General features: G+C 36.2%; 1 protein-coding gene across 1 annotated transcript in view; it reads left to right on the top strand.

Annotated features, from left to right (window-relative positions):
- DMXL2 (Dmx like 2) overlaps window positions 1–16,768 on the top strand; it is a gene marked incomplete at its 5' end in the record, with an annotated part of 66,610 nt that overhangs the window by 3,920 nt on the left and 45,922 nt on the right. Inside the window, 7 exon segments of the mRNA XM_017896174.1 lie at window positions 913–1,140; window positions 3,408–5,087; window positions 8,511–8,621; window positions 11,857–12,026; window positions 14,944–15,041; window positions 15,453–15,530; window positions 15,532–15,616. Of these exon segments, the coding sequence (XP_017751663.1) occupies window positions 913–1,140; window positions 3,408–5,087; window positions 8,511–8,621; window positions 11,857–12,026; window positions 14,944–15,041; window positions 15,453–15,530; window positions 15,532–15,616 (2,450 nt within the window).

Here is a 16,768-nt window from a genome sequence, read left to right as displayed (position 1 = left end):
AAAAAAAAAAAAAAAAAAAAAAAAAGTAAGCTCAAGCAAACTAAGCAAAAGTTTGAAAATTGACCTTGTCTCCAAAGTAATTTTTTAAAAACATTTTATTGATGCATAATAATTATACATACTTATGGGGTACATGTGATGTTTTTATACATGGATAGAATATGTAGTGATCGTATCAGGGTATTTAGGATATTCATTACCTTGAAGTTTATTGTTTCTTCGGGTTGGGAACATTTCAGATCTTCTAGCTCTTTTGAAATATATATTGTTGTTAACTGTAGTCATTCTACTGTGCTATCAAACAATAGAACTTATTTCTTCTGTCTAACTTTATGTTTGTACCTATTAAACAGTCTCTTTACCCACCAACAACCCTTCCCATTCTCTGGTGTCTATTATTCTATTATCTACCTCCATGAGATCCACTTTCTTAGCTCTCGCATGTGAGTAAGAGAGCAGGTGATATTTGTATTTCTGTGCCTGGCTTGTTTCACTTAACATAGTGACCTTTGGTTTCCAACTGTGTTGCTGCAAGTGACAGGATTTCATTCTTGTTTATAGCTGAATAGTATCCATTGTGTATATACCACATTTTCTTTATCCGTGTATTCACTGATGGATACTTAGGTTGATTTTATGTCTTGGCTGTTGTGAATAGTGCTACAATAAATGTAGGGGTGCAGTTATCCCTTTGATACACTGATTTCCTTTCCTTTGGATAAACACCTGGTAGTGAGATTGCTGAGTCATATGGTCCTTCTATTTTAAAAAGAATTCTCTTTTCTCTGTATCTTCACCTCCAAAATACTTTTAAGAAGCTATATTTCTTAAATAATAACAAAGTAATATTCTAGCTCATATTTATAGTAATGATATACATACATTTTGTAATTTTATAATTTATTTTTAAAGCTAAAGCTTCAGAAGGTGCTTCCTCTGAGAGTCTACTTTCAGTCCCTGGACAGAAGAATGTAGATTCTTCTCCAGAAACTTCTCCTAGTGTGAGCCCCATGCCACATTCTTCATCAATTGCCAATCTTCAAACTGCCAGTAAACTTATTCTGAGTTCTAGACTGGTATATAGCCAACCCCTCGATCTCCCAGAATCAGTTGAAGTAATAAGAGCAACTCCTTCAGCAGGTAAGGTCATTTTAAGACTGCACAGTGGTAGCTCATAGTGATAAAATGTATGAACTCTTTAGTAGATAAAATAGATGAACTCTTCTGAAATATGTGCTATGATGACATTAAAATAAAGATTTATTTTCTTTTAATGATATGTCTAGATGTTTAGAAACATGTCTTTATTAGAAATAATTTCCTGACTGGGTGCAGTGGCTCACTTCTGTAATCCCAGCACTTTGGGAGGCTGAGGTGGGTGGATCACTTGAGGTCAGTAGTTCGAGACTACCCTGGCTAATATGGTGAAACCTTGTCTCTACTAAGAATACAAAAATTAGTTGGGCATGGTGGCATGCGCCTGTAATCCCAGCTGCTTGGGAAGCTGAGGCAGGAGAATTGCTTGAACTCGGGAGGTAGAGGTTGCAGTGAGCCGACATTGCACTATTGCACTCCAGCCTGGGCGGGCGACAGAGTGAGACTATACACACACACACACACACACACACAAATTTCGTGTGATAAATGTAATCAGCTTGACAGAAAATAGTGTAAATTTTTACTATTTTGTGTGTTTTTTTTTTGAGACGGAGTCTCGCTCTGTCGCCCAGGCTGGGAGTGCAGTGGTGCTATCTTGGCTCACTGCAAGCTCCCCTCCTGGGTTCACACCCATTCTCCTGCCTCAGCCTCCTGAATAACTGGGACTTCAGGAGCATGCCACCATGCCCGGCTGATTTTTTTGTGTTTTTAGTAGAGACGGGGTTTCACCATGTTAGCCAGGATGGTCTCGATCTCCTGACCTCATGATCCACCCGCCTCGGCCTTCCAAAGTGCTGGGATTACAGGTGTGAGCCACTATGCCCGGCCAAAATAGTGTAAATATTTTAATGTGAGGTGTCTTGCCAATACTTTGGAATATCATGATAGTAAAAATTTTAAAGAACAAATTCATTTGTAAACCACTGAGGCTTTTTTTTTTTTTAATTAAGACTTTTCATTCACATTGTGGTAATCATATCTCACTTTTATTAAGAATGTTTGAACAAGGGTTGGCAGATACTCTGAGGAAAAATGTAGGATAAAAGATTATAGTTCGGCTGGTCTGGAATGATACCGACTTTAGCAAGATAGATAACATATTTGGAGGGCAAGACTGGCAGCTATATTTAAAGTGATCTGCTACTTATAGAATCTTAATTGGGGAGTTTCTAGAATAGTGTTTTTGGGAAACCAAAATTGGAGGTTCAGGGCTGTTAATATTACTGGTGGATGATATTCAGTAAGGGTGTTTTCTCATTCATCCCCAAGAGGTTTGCATTTACAGTTGGAAAGATCATGTTGAGAAGAGTGTATTCTGGGCTTTTGTGGCGGGTGCAGATCTAGGCCAATTTGTTAATCTTTCAAAATATTTGAAAGGTTTGGGTTATACTCAAGTTTATTGGAGTTCGTGATAATAAATTATATTTTACAGAGGCCTTATAAAATGTCTTATTTGACAATAATATTCTAGGGGAAACAGTAACTGATCCCAGTTATTTAGATGGAACAGGCTCAGGTGATTAATTAATTAAGTAGCTTTCCCACTGTTAATGAAATTATTGATGGATTGAAACTGAGATCCAGATCTTCTGGCCTCAGATCTTAATCTCTATATCCCCTTGTCTTACAGTTGACAGCAGATGTACCTTGTTAGTCTTTGGCAGTCAGGAATAGATAAGAGGGTTTTGGTTCAGTGCTAAGAGAGGATGAAGTAAACTTGGTAAAATGGGTAAGATCTATTGGTTTGTTTTGCTGTCTGAAACAAAATTTAATGTACCATCTGGGGTCTGGATTATTTGAGGGAGGGTTAGGGGCATTTGAAAGGCAAATTGTAAAGCTCAGTCAAGTATTCATGATGAAAATGATTAAATATATAGTATGAAAGTCTAGGGAGGCATGTTGTGAAGGTAAATTTAAATATCAGAAACACATTAAGGGTTGACTTATTTCAGTGCTTTTGAGTTTTATTTTAATTAAATGGTTGCCTCATTTAAACTTAATTGCCTAAAAACAAATTAAGTGATTATTATTGCATACCTTGATTTCACTGATGGGCTCTTCAAGACCTTTATAGATGCGTTGGCCAATGTACATTTAGTGGGATACTAGTTAAGAGGAAGACTGCTGAGTTATTCTGAAGAAGCTCATAGTGACTTTGAATTGATCACATTCCAGAATTTGATTATAACCATATTATTTTGTGGCTTTAGTATTATTATTATAACTAACTTTGCTTTTTCTTTTTTAAGGCCATCTGAGCTCTTCTTCAATTTATCCAGTGTGCCTTGCACCTTATTTAGTGGTTACAACTTGTTCTGACAATAAAGTACGCTTCTGGAAATGTTGTATGGAAACCAACCCAGACTGTAATAAAAGTGATGAGAAAGAAATTTATCACTGGAAGAGATGGCCTTTGATGAATGATGAAGGAGAAGATAATAGCAGTACAGTGAGCATCGTGGGAAGACCAGTTGCTGTTAGCTGTTCATACACAGGTCGCCTTGCAGTGGCTTATAAGCAACCTATCCACCATAATGGTTTTATTTCTAAAGAATTTTCCATGCATGTTTGTATATTTGAATGTGAATCTACAGGAGGATCAGAGTGGGTTTTAGAACAAACAATTCATCTTGATGATTTGGTTAAGGTTGGGAGTGTACTTGATTCAAGGGTCAGCGTCGACAGTAATCTGTTTGTATATAGCAAGTCAGATGCACTCTTGAGCAAGGATAGATATCTTATTCCGAATATCAAACATTTAGTACATTTGGACTGGGTATCAAAAGAAGATGGCTCCCACATTCTTACAGTGGGGGTCGGTGCTAATATCTTCATGTATGGAAGGCTTTCAGGAATTGTGACTGAGCAAACCAACAGTAAGGATGGAGTAGCTGTCATTACTTTACCACTAGGTGGTAGTATCAAGCAAGGGGTTAGGTCAAGATGGGTTCTTCTTAGATCTATAGACTTGGTATCTTCCGTTGATGGTACTCCTTCACTGCCTGTTTCTCTCTCTTGGGTAAGAGATGGGATATTGGTGGTAGGAATGGATTGTGAAATGCATGTATATGCACAGTGGAAGCATGCTGTCAAATTTGGAGACACTGAAGCTGATAGTCCGAATGCAGAAGAGGCAGCAATGCAAGATCATTTGACCTTTAAATCTAATATGCTGGCAAGAAAAAGTATTGTTGAAGGAACAGCTATTTCTGATGATGTTTTTTGTTCACCAACTGTAATTCAAGATGGTGGCTTATTTGAGGCTGCACATGTACTTTCCCCTACTCTTCCACAGTATCATCCAACTCAGCTGTTAGAATTGATGGATTTAGGGAAAGTGCGAAGGGCTAAAGCCATTCTCTCTCATTTAGTAAAGTGTATTGCAGGTGAAATAGCAATAGTTAGAGATGCTGATGCTGGAGAAGGAACTAAGCGACATCTTTCTCGAACTATTAGTGTAAGCGGCAGTACAGCAAAGGAAACAGTCACCGTAGGAAAAGATGGTACTCGAGATTATACTGAGATAGATTCTATCCCTCCACTCCCACTATATGCATTACTTGCTGCAGATCAAGATATATCGTACAGAATTTCAGAAGAAAGTACAAAGATACCACAGAGCTATGAAGATCAGACAGTAAGTCAACCAGAGGATCAGTATTCAGAGCTGTTTCAAATCCAGGATATAACAACGGATGATATTGATTTAGAGCCCGAAAAGAGAGAAAACAAATCAAAAGTAATAAATCTTTCTCAGTATGGACCAGCTTACTTTGGCCAAGAACATGCAAGGGTACTTTCAAGTCATCTTATGCACTCAAGTCTACCAGGCCTTACCCGTTTGGAGCAGATGTTCCTTGTAGCTTTGGCTGATACAGTGGCTACTACCAGTACTGAGCTTGATGAAAGCAGAGATAAGAGTTGCTCAGGTAAATATTCCCACTAAAAATGGATAAAGTTGTACCTAATAGAAATGTTTATATTATCTATATACTGACTCATTTATTGAATTATAGTCTCAACTTTCAAACTTGGCAGGGAAAAGACCTCCTTAATAGGCAATTACTATTATATAATATGCTCAGAAAAGACAGTTGAGGCAGGCATATGAATGCACAGATTTGTGAGATCCATGTGCATTCTCTCATGAGTTTTTACACTGAAACCTTTGTGTCATTTTTGATTTATAATCTCTTGTTTTTTGTGTGTGTTTGGGTGGGTTTTTTGTTTTTCTGTTTTTTTGAGACAGGGTCTTGCTCTGTTGTCCAGGCTGGAGTTGAGTGGCGCAGTCACGGGTCACTGTAGCCTTAACCTCTCAGGCTCAAGTAATCTTCCCACCTCAGTCTCCTGAATAGCTGGGACCACAGGTGTGCACCACCATGGGGGCCCAGCTAATTTCTTTTTATTTTTTTGTAGGGACTGGGTCTCCTTACATTGCCGAGGCTAGTCTCAAACTCCTGAGCTCAAGCAGTCCTCCTGCCTTGGCCTCCCACAGTGCTGGGATTATAAGTATGAGTCACCGTGGACTGGCCAAGTCTCTCGTTTTTTTAAAACAGATTGATCCCTATGATTTTTCCTTTGATAATAACAGCCCATTTGTTAATGTTACTTGGAATCATGAGGCTTATTGGGACCTCATGGGCTCAACTTGTTGGTCTTCCCATTTCTAGCCATAAACAACTTTTTACAATTACCTAATTTTCTCCAAAAAGTCTCTTCAGAGAGGTTTCCTTATAGTTAATGTCATATGTATTTTGCCTAATTCATTCTGTAACTAGAAAATTTTTGGCTACTTCCTGGAACTAGATTGCATTCTCTTTTATGCACATAGTTCAGGGTAATGGTATCGATTGTAAATGATAGCAGGGGCAAAGGAAACTGAAAATTAATGATCAAAATTTCATTAATTCAAAAATATTGTGGAGGAGTGAAAAATGGCTGTGTTTCAGGCATTTTCTTTATCATATTTAATTATCACAATCTTCTAGCAGATAGCTATTATTATGTTTAACTTTATAGATGAAGACACTGATCCTTAAGAAATTAAGGGACTCACCTGAGTTCACATAGGCATTAAGGAGTAGAAGTGGGGTTCATATGTGGATAAATTATTGACTCAAAGCCTGTACCCTTTTAACTATTGCATAATTTCCAGATTTGTGGGAGAAAGGCAGCTGGAAAATATCTCTTCATGTAGATTTACATCCCTATAGTATATTCCCCAAAGTTTTCTCCTCTGCAGGTTAAAGTAACTAGAGACCTAGGGTTTTGCCTATGACTTATTTTCTCACTATTAATTGGAAAAGAAAAATCTTAACCATTATGAGGTTGTATGCAGTTGAGTGAGTTCTTCCCAGAACAACCTTAAGCTTGTGTTGTATGTTTAATATATATTAGTTTTTACTGTGGGACATTAAGAAAGTAGGCATGCCATAATTTGTAAAAAAAATAGTTTACACTTTCTAATACAAAAGTATATCATTGGCTAAAGCAATATAGAAATAGTGTATCCTGGACACAGTGGACATTCATGAGGTAATAAGGCAGGAATGAATGTCTCCATTTTACAGGTGGGAAACCGAAGGTCAGAGATTAAATGAGTTACACATCTCAGTAAATGGATTCTAAGTAAATGAGTTCTTCCACTTGTTTCGGTGAGACAACGTAGTCATTCTTGACTCTGGTTTCTCTCATACCTCATATCCAGTTCATTGGCAAATGCTGTCAGTTCTATTAATATCCAGAATCCAACAATCAATTATCATTACCTCTGCAGTTACTATTCTGGTCCAAGTCCCTGTCATCTCCTAACTGCTTTATTCTTGTTACCTCCGTCTGTTCTTTGCTTATGAACCAGTGATTCCTTTAAAACCAAATCACATTAAATCTCTCCTTTGCTCAACATAAACCAGTGCCTTCCTGTCTCACTTTAGAATAAAAGTTAAGAGCCTTAAAGTGGCCTAAAAGAGCACACAATCTGTGCTCATTTCTGCTCTATTAGAATGCTCTTCTTCCAGATTCACGCATGGCTCATTCCTTTACTTCCTCAAATTGCTGCTGGCATGTCATCTTACTGGAGAGTTCTTTCCTGGCCATACTGTATGAAATAGAACTCTCTCACTCTAGCATTCCCTATCTCTCAGTCCTGCTTTATTTCCCTTCGTAGCATTAATTTCCACATATTATTTGTTTATTGTTTGTCTCTACCTCCTAAAATATGATCCCCAAGAGAGTAGGGACTTTGCCTTATTCACTGCTGAATTCCCAGTACCTGAAGAGTTCCTCACATGTAATAGATGCTTGATTTGTTGAATGAATAAATGGACGAATGAGCATGGTGGCTCACACCTTTAATGGCAGCACTTTGGGAGGCTTAGGTGGGAGGATTGCTTGAGGCCAGGACTTTTAGACCATCTTGGGCAACATAGCAAGATCCTATGTCTATAAATAAATAAATAGGTAGATATTAGGTTGGTGCAAAAGTAATGGCAAAACTGCAAATACTTTTGCACCAACCTAATAGCTATCTATCTAGCCAAATAAATAGATAGATGGATAGATGGATGGATTGATATAGGTAATGAAAAGCAGAACTTGGGCTTGATCTTTGGCCATTTAAAAGTTTTTGGTTTTTTTTTCTGGAAAATATTATTTGATTGTATAATGTTTGAGTACTTCTGAAGTGTCAGTTATTGGGCTAGGTGCTGTCAGTATTTTTGCTTTGCTTTCATCCAGCAGTGGCTATAGTTTTGGTTACACTTGCCACACCTTCATACTTCAACTAAGTGGAATTCATTTGTATAAATAAATTTGTGGAATCAAGGTGAAGATTCAGCCTAACCATGTAACACTAACTAGCTAGGGGATTCAAATTTTAAATCTTTGGTAGTACGATATTTCAGTTAATTTAACCATGGTAGAAAATATTACCTGTTTAAATATATAACGTGATTTCACATCAGTTATGTAATTTCCATTACATCTCATCGGAATTCGTGTAGAAAATATTATTAAAAGTTGTACCTAACATACTATAGTTAATATATTTTTTATTGGATTTCAAGATGTCTTTCATTTATTATGTCACTATAAATGCTCTTGTTATCTGTTCTAATAGTTAATTATATTTCCCCAAATCATTTTTCTTTTAAGAGTTTTAGTAGTCACATATTTTTTTTTGTAAAGATATGATTTTTTTGTAAAACGTTAAAGTGTTCAGGAAGGAATACACTAAAAATATCTTATGTATTTTATATAAATTATGGCTAAGTTTAATGTTTGTTTTATAGCTTATCAATTTGTGGCCTCTTGCATTCCTTTTTCCTTAAACGTATTTCCTGTTTAAATTACAGGAAGAGATACATTAGATGAGTGTGGTTTGAGATATTTGTTAGCTATGCGCCTACACACATGCCTTTTGACATCTCTGCCTCCCTTATACCGAGTGCAGCTACTTCATCAAGGTAATTCACTCACTGAAGCTTTGCACAACTTTTACTTAATATTGGAGCGGTGGGGTTTATTTGCATTTGTGTGTAAACATTAGGTAAGTCATTACGTGCATACCTATCACTGGCCTTAAGATCTTTCTGTCACATAGTACCCACTTACCATTTTTCTGTGCATCCTTCAGCTCTATTCTGTGACTTAACTCATCTAACTAAATTTCTTAGAATTTATTTACTAAAGTAGTAGCTTAGGGGGTACATGTGGTATGCCTGAGGTGGTAACCCGAAGTGGCTCTCTGCAGATTAGCCCTAAATATCTTGATGTCTTTTCTTTGAAAAATTGTGTAAGCTTTGCTCTGTGATATGTTTTTGTATTTATTTTAATGTTCTAGTTATTTGCCAGCAAGTAAAGTTGATGATTCAGGAAGATCTGCCATATTGATAACAGTGGATTTGCATATTTCAAGCATACTGCCACACCTGATTTGAGACCTGAGGATTTATATCAGCCTTGTTATTACAGATTAAAAAATTGAAACCATAGAATTAAAAGTGACCTGCCCAGGATACAGGACTATTTATTAGAAGATTTGGAGCTCGAATCCCAGTCCAGAGCTCGTTTCATTGGACCATATTTCTTTTGAAACCAACATCTTGGAAAGAGTCCCATAATATATGTCTTAGTATTACAGAACCTAGAATACTAGGCTTGATAGACTGTTATTCCTACCCATGACACTTATACCCTTTAACCTATGAATGTTCTTTGAAAACATAACTTTAAATAGCCATCTGAAATTCTGTGTCTAAACTGTATTTTATCTACCAAATCCTTTATTTTTGAAATAGATTTTGCTGAAGTTTTTTTTCTATTTGAATTGTCACTGTAATGAATAACCTTGTAATTTGGCGTGTAAGTATTTACATTCCTGTTTATTTCCTCATGCTAGTTTCTAGCAGTGGAATTACTGAATCAAAAGGCGTGAAAATTATTCACTCTTGATAAGATAAGTATCATGAAAATGCCCTTCAGAAATACTACGCTCATTTACATTCCCAGAAGTTTGTATACACTTACTGTGTACCCACAGAAATTGAAAACAAAAAATTATTAAAAATGTGAAATAAAAAAGTTCGATGATGCCAAAACTAACCCATTGCCCACATTTGATATTAATATTTTAAGCAATCTATGCCATTTGGATAGATTTTTAAAATGGTATCTCCGTGTTCTCTTAAATTTAATTTTGGGTGATAGTCAAGTGGTATTGAATCAATTAATGACAATTTTGTACATTTCCTAGGGCAATCTAAAACACTTCAAATTTCTAAAGCTTTGTCGAATTCCATTTTCCCTTCTGCTACAGTTAAAGCATGGGCGATGAGAAATGACTGGTGTTGTAGGTGATGGTCCTGGGACCAGTTTTCAGGGAAAAATTAAGTAGCCAGTATGTAGATAGAAAAGCTGAGAAGAGCAGAGGTAAACTGCAGAGAATAGCCTGCCATTGGTAGGTAAATAAAAGGAAGTGCCTGTTGGTGCCCCTGTTCGTTTTCTTCCCTAATAACTTTTTTCACCTCTGCAAGTTTTCAAATACATTCACTGCTCTTAATCTTGCTTTCTGAACCTAATTCTTCTGACATGTCTGTGTGTATTTTTGTTTTGTTTCTTCTTATACCAAAATTTTAGTTAATTTAAGGATATAGAATGTAATATGCTATGTATTATTTTATATTATAAATTTTATATCAGCAAATTATGCATTTTGTGTTGCTGTATATTAGTTTCTAAAGCAGAATATCAATTATATGATACAGTAAGTCTCTCTTACAGCAGAGATTTAAATAGTGAAAAAATTAGTCTGCCTTTCAGGTTATAAAAAACTAAATTGATTTTATTAATTTTGTCCAGTGTTTTCCCCTAAATTTATAGTGGCAGCCAAGACATGTTGCATTAGTTTTGTGGTATGATTACAAACACAGTTGTTATATGAGTGTTGGCAATGGGAAATATAAGAGAGTTAAGATTGTTATTCAAAATAATCATAATAGTTTTTTGTTTTTTACTTTCTAAAGGAATTATAGTGAAGCAGTAATTATTAGAAAAGCTTTAAACTGCATACAAAAATCTATATAGTAGTTGATAATGAAAAAAATTATGTGTAACAATATTGATACTTAATAGCACTGAGAGACCTGTGTTGTAATGTGACTTTCATTGACCTCAGACATTTCTTTATTTCTAAAATGAGTTCATAGAGATGGCTACTTGGACTAGTTTGGCTTCTTTCCAGGGCTTCCCAGAGTTCTTCCCAGAATTCCCATTATTCATTACCATTCTGCGTGGTTCACATTCATTATGTTTTGTTTTTACCTGCTCTAAGTCGAATTTCAGTAAGAGTGTTATTAATAATTGAACTGTTGATAAATCCATTAGTACTTGGAAGTCTAATAGCATCAGTAAAGATTTTGTTGTCTCTATAAATAGCCTAGATCTCTGTCAGTCTTCTCCCAGGAGGAAAAAAAACAAACCCAAAACAAAAAACAATGTTCATCAAAAAGCATCAGTATTAGGCACTTTACTTTTAACTGAAGGCACTAAAAGCAGAGGAATGTACATCATGATTGCAACTTACCCTTATTATTTTCTGGAACTCTCATGAAGTTTAGAGCTTGCTTTGAAGTGATATTTAGCTCCATGGGTAGAGAGAAGAATGGGGTAGTGGTGCTAGAATCGACATCCAGGCCGGTGAGCCAAGTGCTTTTGACTTGATGAACGAAGCTTTCACCACGCTTTCCTTCCCCTGGGCTCTTGTCGGGGACAACACACCTTGTGTCCTCTTGGGCAGGCCAGATTCACAGGTCCTCGTGACAGAGAAACCTGGAATCAGGCCTGGGCCCTACACTCTTAGTTGTGTGAGCTTGGGCAGCTCTTATGACCTCTTGATAAATTTGGTGTGCCATACGTGTGAATGGCCTGATATTCAAATATTTTTCTTTCTAATGATTAAGTTTTAGTGTCCCTATTTTGTAGGGGAAACAAAACAAATTTTGGATTTTGTGTATCACATTATTGATCTTGTATTCAGAAACTTACAGTATAAAGTCCTGAATCGATGACAGACTGCCTTTCATTCTTTCTTTCTGCTTCAAAATTCTTTCCAAAACGAATGCGTATGTGACTGCATGAAAAATTGTTTTTCTTCTTATTTGATACAATTATGAAGGTTATTATTTTATATTTCCAATTTAGGTGTGTCTACATGCCATTTTGCCTGGGCTTTTCATTCTGAGGCTGAAGAAGAACTGATTAATATGATTCCAGCAATTCAGAGAGGGGACCCCCAGTGGTCTGAATTAAGAGCTATGGGAATAGGGTGGTGGGTGAGGAACATTAACACGCTTCGAAGATGCATTGAAAAGGTAACTTTTTTTTTAGTGGATTTTGAGTTATATTAAAAAAAAAAAAACTTTTCCTAAAGAAAAAAAGATACTATCTCCCAGAAAACCTGTAGTGGGAAATTTGTTTGTCTGTCTTGAGGTCTTGAGATTTTTTTTTTTTTGGAGATGGAATTTCGCTCTTGTCGCCTAGGCTGGAGTGCAATGGCGTGATCTTGGCTCACTGCAACCTCTGCCTCCTGGGTTCAAGCGATTTTCCTGCCTCAGCCTCCCGAGTAACTGGGACTACAGGCATGTGCCACCACACTCAGCTAATTTTTGTATTTTTAGTAGAGACAGGGTTTCACCCATGTTGGCCAGGATGGTCTCGAATCCATGACCTCAGGTGATCTGCTCTCCTCGGCCTCCCAAATGGCTGGGATTACAGATGTGAGCCACCATGACTGGTGAGACTTTTTAAAGTTTCTGGAGATTATAAAAACTTGACCTTCATAAAACATCCATGCAGTATGATATTGTGTCTTTCTGTATAGGCTGAATTTATAATATATCCGTGGAATAATAATATTTTCTGTTATTAATTGAGGTGTGCTCTAGTTTAAGAAAATGCAAAAATCTAAATTTAGAAAGTAAACTTGAGTTCTTGTTTGTTATTTACATTACAAATTAAAAAACTTTTTATACAAAGGACTCTCTGCATTACTAGTTTAATAAGTAGCAAACGTTCTTTGCATGCTTGAAATCTCATTGGATAAAAACAGTTTTGATTTGTATGTACTTGAAGAACATATCTGTGGCAGCAAGTGAAATGGCTGTAAAAGTTTTAGGGCAGGTTTTGGAGTCAGTTTTCTGGTAGATTCCTTTTAGGAAAAAAAAAATTCAGTTCAGCTCTCTACCAGGGTTGGTGCCAGTTGCTTTTCATAAATAATTCCATGTTATGTTCTAATCAACCCCATGTCGTCATTTCCATTTTACACATAATGGAACTAAGATTCAGAGAGGCTGGGTAACAAGCCCAAACTCCAGTCATTTATAAATGTTAGATTTAGCCTGTGCCCTTTCTACTTTAGCAGGATTAGGAAAGTGGAATTCTCATTCATATTTTCCTTTTAGTCCTTTGGAATTCCCTGGAGTACAATCAGTGGTACTATATTTGTGAAGTATGAATTTGTTTCTCTGAAGGATGCCAAGACCTTTTCCTGATTAATTCCTTAATAGTAGTTCCCCAAAGAAGACTCACCTGGTAAACTTATGTAGAATGCATATTCTCCATCTCATAACCAGAGATTTTAATTTGGTAGGTTAGTGGTAAGGCTGAGGTTTCTTCATCTTGATCAGCATCCAATGATTCTGGTGTGTATGGTTGTCAGATCACAGTTTTAAATGTGAGTCTAAAAGTATTATTTTTCTGTTACATGTAAGGCTACCGACAAAATACCCGTATTTCTTTTCTAAAATAAGCACAGATATAAGAAGGAATTCATTCCTGCACCAACTAAAAAATGTGATTTCTGATGTATAGGAAAAGTTAATTGTTAAAGAATATAAATGATACAGTATCTACATTAAAGTTTTTATATTCCAAAGCACTGGATAAAAGAGGACATATTTTAACTGAACTGTTTCAGATGTATCCCACAAAGATTTTACTTCTTGTCAACATGTGTCTTGTCATTATAATTATCTGTGATAATATACACATGATTTATTTCCGCAAGTAATTTATTTCTTAAAATTAAATCAAAGGGATATGTACATTTTCTGCCTTGAAATGTATATTATAAATCACCTGAATACAAATAAAATTCCTCTAAAACTGATGGAGCATATTGAAGCACTAAGTTAAATGATAGGGGGCAGAGAACAATTAAAAGGGGAAGGGAAAAGAGCATTGAGAGTAAAAGGTTTTCTTTTTTTCCTTTTTTTTTTTTTTTCCGAGATGGAGTCTCACTCTGTCACCCAGGCTGGAGTGCAGTGGCGTGATCTTGGCTCACTGCAACCTCCTCCTCCCGGGTTGAAGCAATTCTCCCACCCAGCCTCCGAGTAGTTGGGACTACAGGTGTGCGCCACCACGCCTGGCTAATTTTTGTATTATTAGTAGAGATGGGGTTTCACCACGTTGGCCAGACTGCCCTCGAACTCCTGACCTCAAGTGATCTGCTTGTCTCGGCCTCCCAAAATGCTGGGATTACAGGCATGAACCATGCACCCGGCCCAAGAGTAAAGCATTTTCGTGATGTAATTTTAGGTGTCTTTTCCCTTTTTCCCATACCTTACTATTATAGCTTCCTGCTTTGCCATCAATGTGAGCTAATTAGTAAAGCATCCACTGTTTTTTTGTCATTATGCCTTTCAGCTTAATGATTTGCAGAGGCTGTATCTCAGCATCCTGGAAAAATCAGATATGGCCTATATGTTCTTATGTTTAAGACAGTATGATTACATACGGTATAACATGTTGAATTTTCAAGAAAAAGCTCACGTCTATTGAATATTCTGCCTTCTTTATTGCTTTCTATGTTAGTTTCAGTTCTATGTGGGTTCTATTCCCTTTTCTAACCCTTACTGTGTGACTGTAGGCAATTCACTTAACCTTTCTGTCTCAGTCACTTCATCTGTAAAATGGGGATAATGATAGAACCTCATGGTTTGTAGTGATGCAATAAGATAACAAAAGGTGCATAGACTCGTGCCCAGTACATGGTAAATAGTCAATAAGTGCTGGCTGTAATTATGATTTTTACCATAATTACTGGCTTGCAAATGGTTATCTCTAGGAGCGTGTATTAATATTATAACCTACTGGAGATTGTGAAACAGAACCAACTTTTTCTGTCTCTACAGTTTCTATCAGCCATGGAAGTAGCAGGGAAACATTGTTGATTAATTGATTGTAATTCTTTTGTCAAATTATTAATTTAATATTTTATTTATCATTTAGGTTGCCAAAGCTTCTTTTCAAAGGAACAATGATGCCTTAGATGCTGCACTATTCTACCTTTCAATGAAGAAGAAAGCAGTAGTGTGGGGTCTGTTTAGGTAAGTTGCCTTGACACTTAACGTGATTCAACAGAATGAAGATTGTGCTGTGAGTAAGAAACCTAATGCTTTTGAAAATAATTAGGTGTATGAGCTTCATCAAATCAACTTCTATGTGACTTGGTTCCTTTAGCTGAAAAAAAAGGGTAAAATATATTTTCAGCTTAATCTAAGGGATGGGATGTTTTAAAAGTTGATAAAAGCACTTTGCAAAGTAAAAAATGCTTTCGTTTCCTATTTATGTATACATAAGGCGTTGATATTCCTTATTAGAAGAAGTGAAGAGATGCTTGATAACAAATGCCTGTTCTTCTTTTAGATTTATGTTTGAGGTTTTATATTATATTTTATACATTTTGTAGAACATTTTAAATTTGGTTTAACCACTTTATGTTTCTGCTTGGTTCCCAGGTCACAGCATGATGAAAAAATGACAACATTTTTCAGCCACAACTTTAATGAAGATAGATGGCGAAAAGCTGCTTTGAAAATGCTTTTCCTTACTTGGAAAACAACGCTTTGAACAATCAGCCGCTTTTTTCTTGCTAGCGGGTTCATTGAAAGATGCCATAGAGGTATAAATAAGAAAACACACTGTATAATACTTGTAAAAGATTGAAAACCTGAGAAGGTTGTAGAGGAGGTCGTAACTTTTGGTCATATGTTTGTAAGGACACAGAATAACTACAAAGGTTGCTGTACTTAAAATAGTGGCCCTGTGGTAACAGAAAATATGAAACAAATGAAAAATTTCAGGCTGGGCATGGTGGCTCTCGCCTGTAATCCCAGCTCTTTGGGAGGCCGAGGAGGGTGGATCACCTGAGGTCAGGAGTTCAAGACCAGCCTGGCCAACATGGCAAAACTCTGTCTCCACTAAAAATACAAAAATTAACCAGGTGTGGTGGCACACACCTATAGTCCCAGCTACTTGGGAGGCTGAGGCAAGAGAATCACTTGAACCCAAGAGGCAGAGGTTGCAGTGAGGTGAGATTGCGACACTGCGGTCCAGCCTGGGTGACAGAGTGAGACTCCATCTCAAAAAGAAAAAAAGAAAAATTTCATATATGGCACATTGCATTTCAAGACTATGTGTAAAATGTATGAAAAAAATGCTGAAAAACAGTTTATGAATGTTGTCTTCCCGACCATCTTGTGATTCTGAACTATTTAAAGTATGTAGGTCACAACCTTCTTATTCTGTGCAGAAAGGCAGATACATTAAGCTGTTCTCTTTTTTTATAATGAAATTCATAAATAAGGAACGGAAACTGCAGTTTGTACTGTTTTATAATATTTTATAATATTAGAATATTATATTAGAAAATGATGTGAGGAGGTAAAACTTCCCATTTTTTGATATGTAATCCTAGCAGCTGATTATGAGAGTAATTACAAATGTTTCTGTTTACTTCTGGTATCTTCCTCTTAGATTACTTACTATCATGTAAAATATGAACAGGTAAAGGGCAAATACAATCGGAAATAATAAATGATAGAAAAATACTCAATTAAGTGAAAGTACTTTAGTATTTTAAATTTAGAATTAGTCGGTTTTCTTTTTTTTTTGTTTTACAATTATCCCAGGCATCTGAGTTTCTTTTTTTAAATAACAAATACTTAAGATTGAACATTGTTTTATTTTTTATACTCAGTTTTGCTGTTGATAATTCTGATGTAATTGTTCATCCTTGTTTCTCCATAGGTTATTTTCTTTCTTTTTTTTTTTT

Source organism: Rhinopithecus bieti, unplaced genomic scaffold (genome assembly GCF_001698545.2).
Source record: "Rhinopithecus bieti isolate Rb0 unplaced genomic scaffold, ASM169854v2 scaffold_27781, whole genome shotgun sequence".
Taxonomy (NCBI): Eukaryota; Metazoa; Chordata; class Mammalia; order Primates; family Cercopithecidae; genus Rhinopithecus; species Rhinopithecus bieti.
The sequence above is the reverse complement of the archived record's forward strand: the minus strand, read 5'-3'. Positions and strand labels throughout refer to the sequence as shown.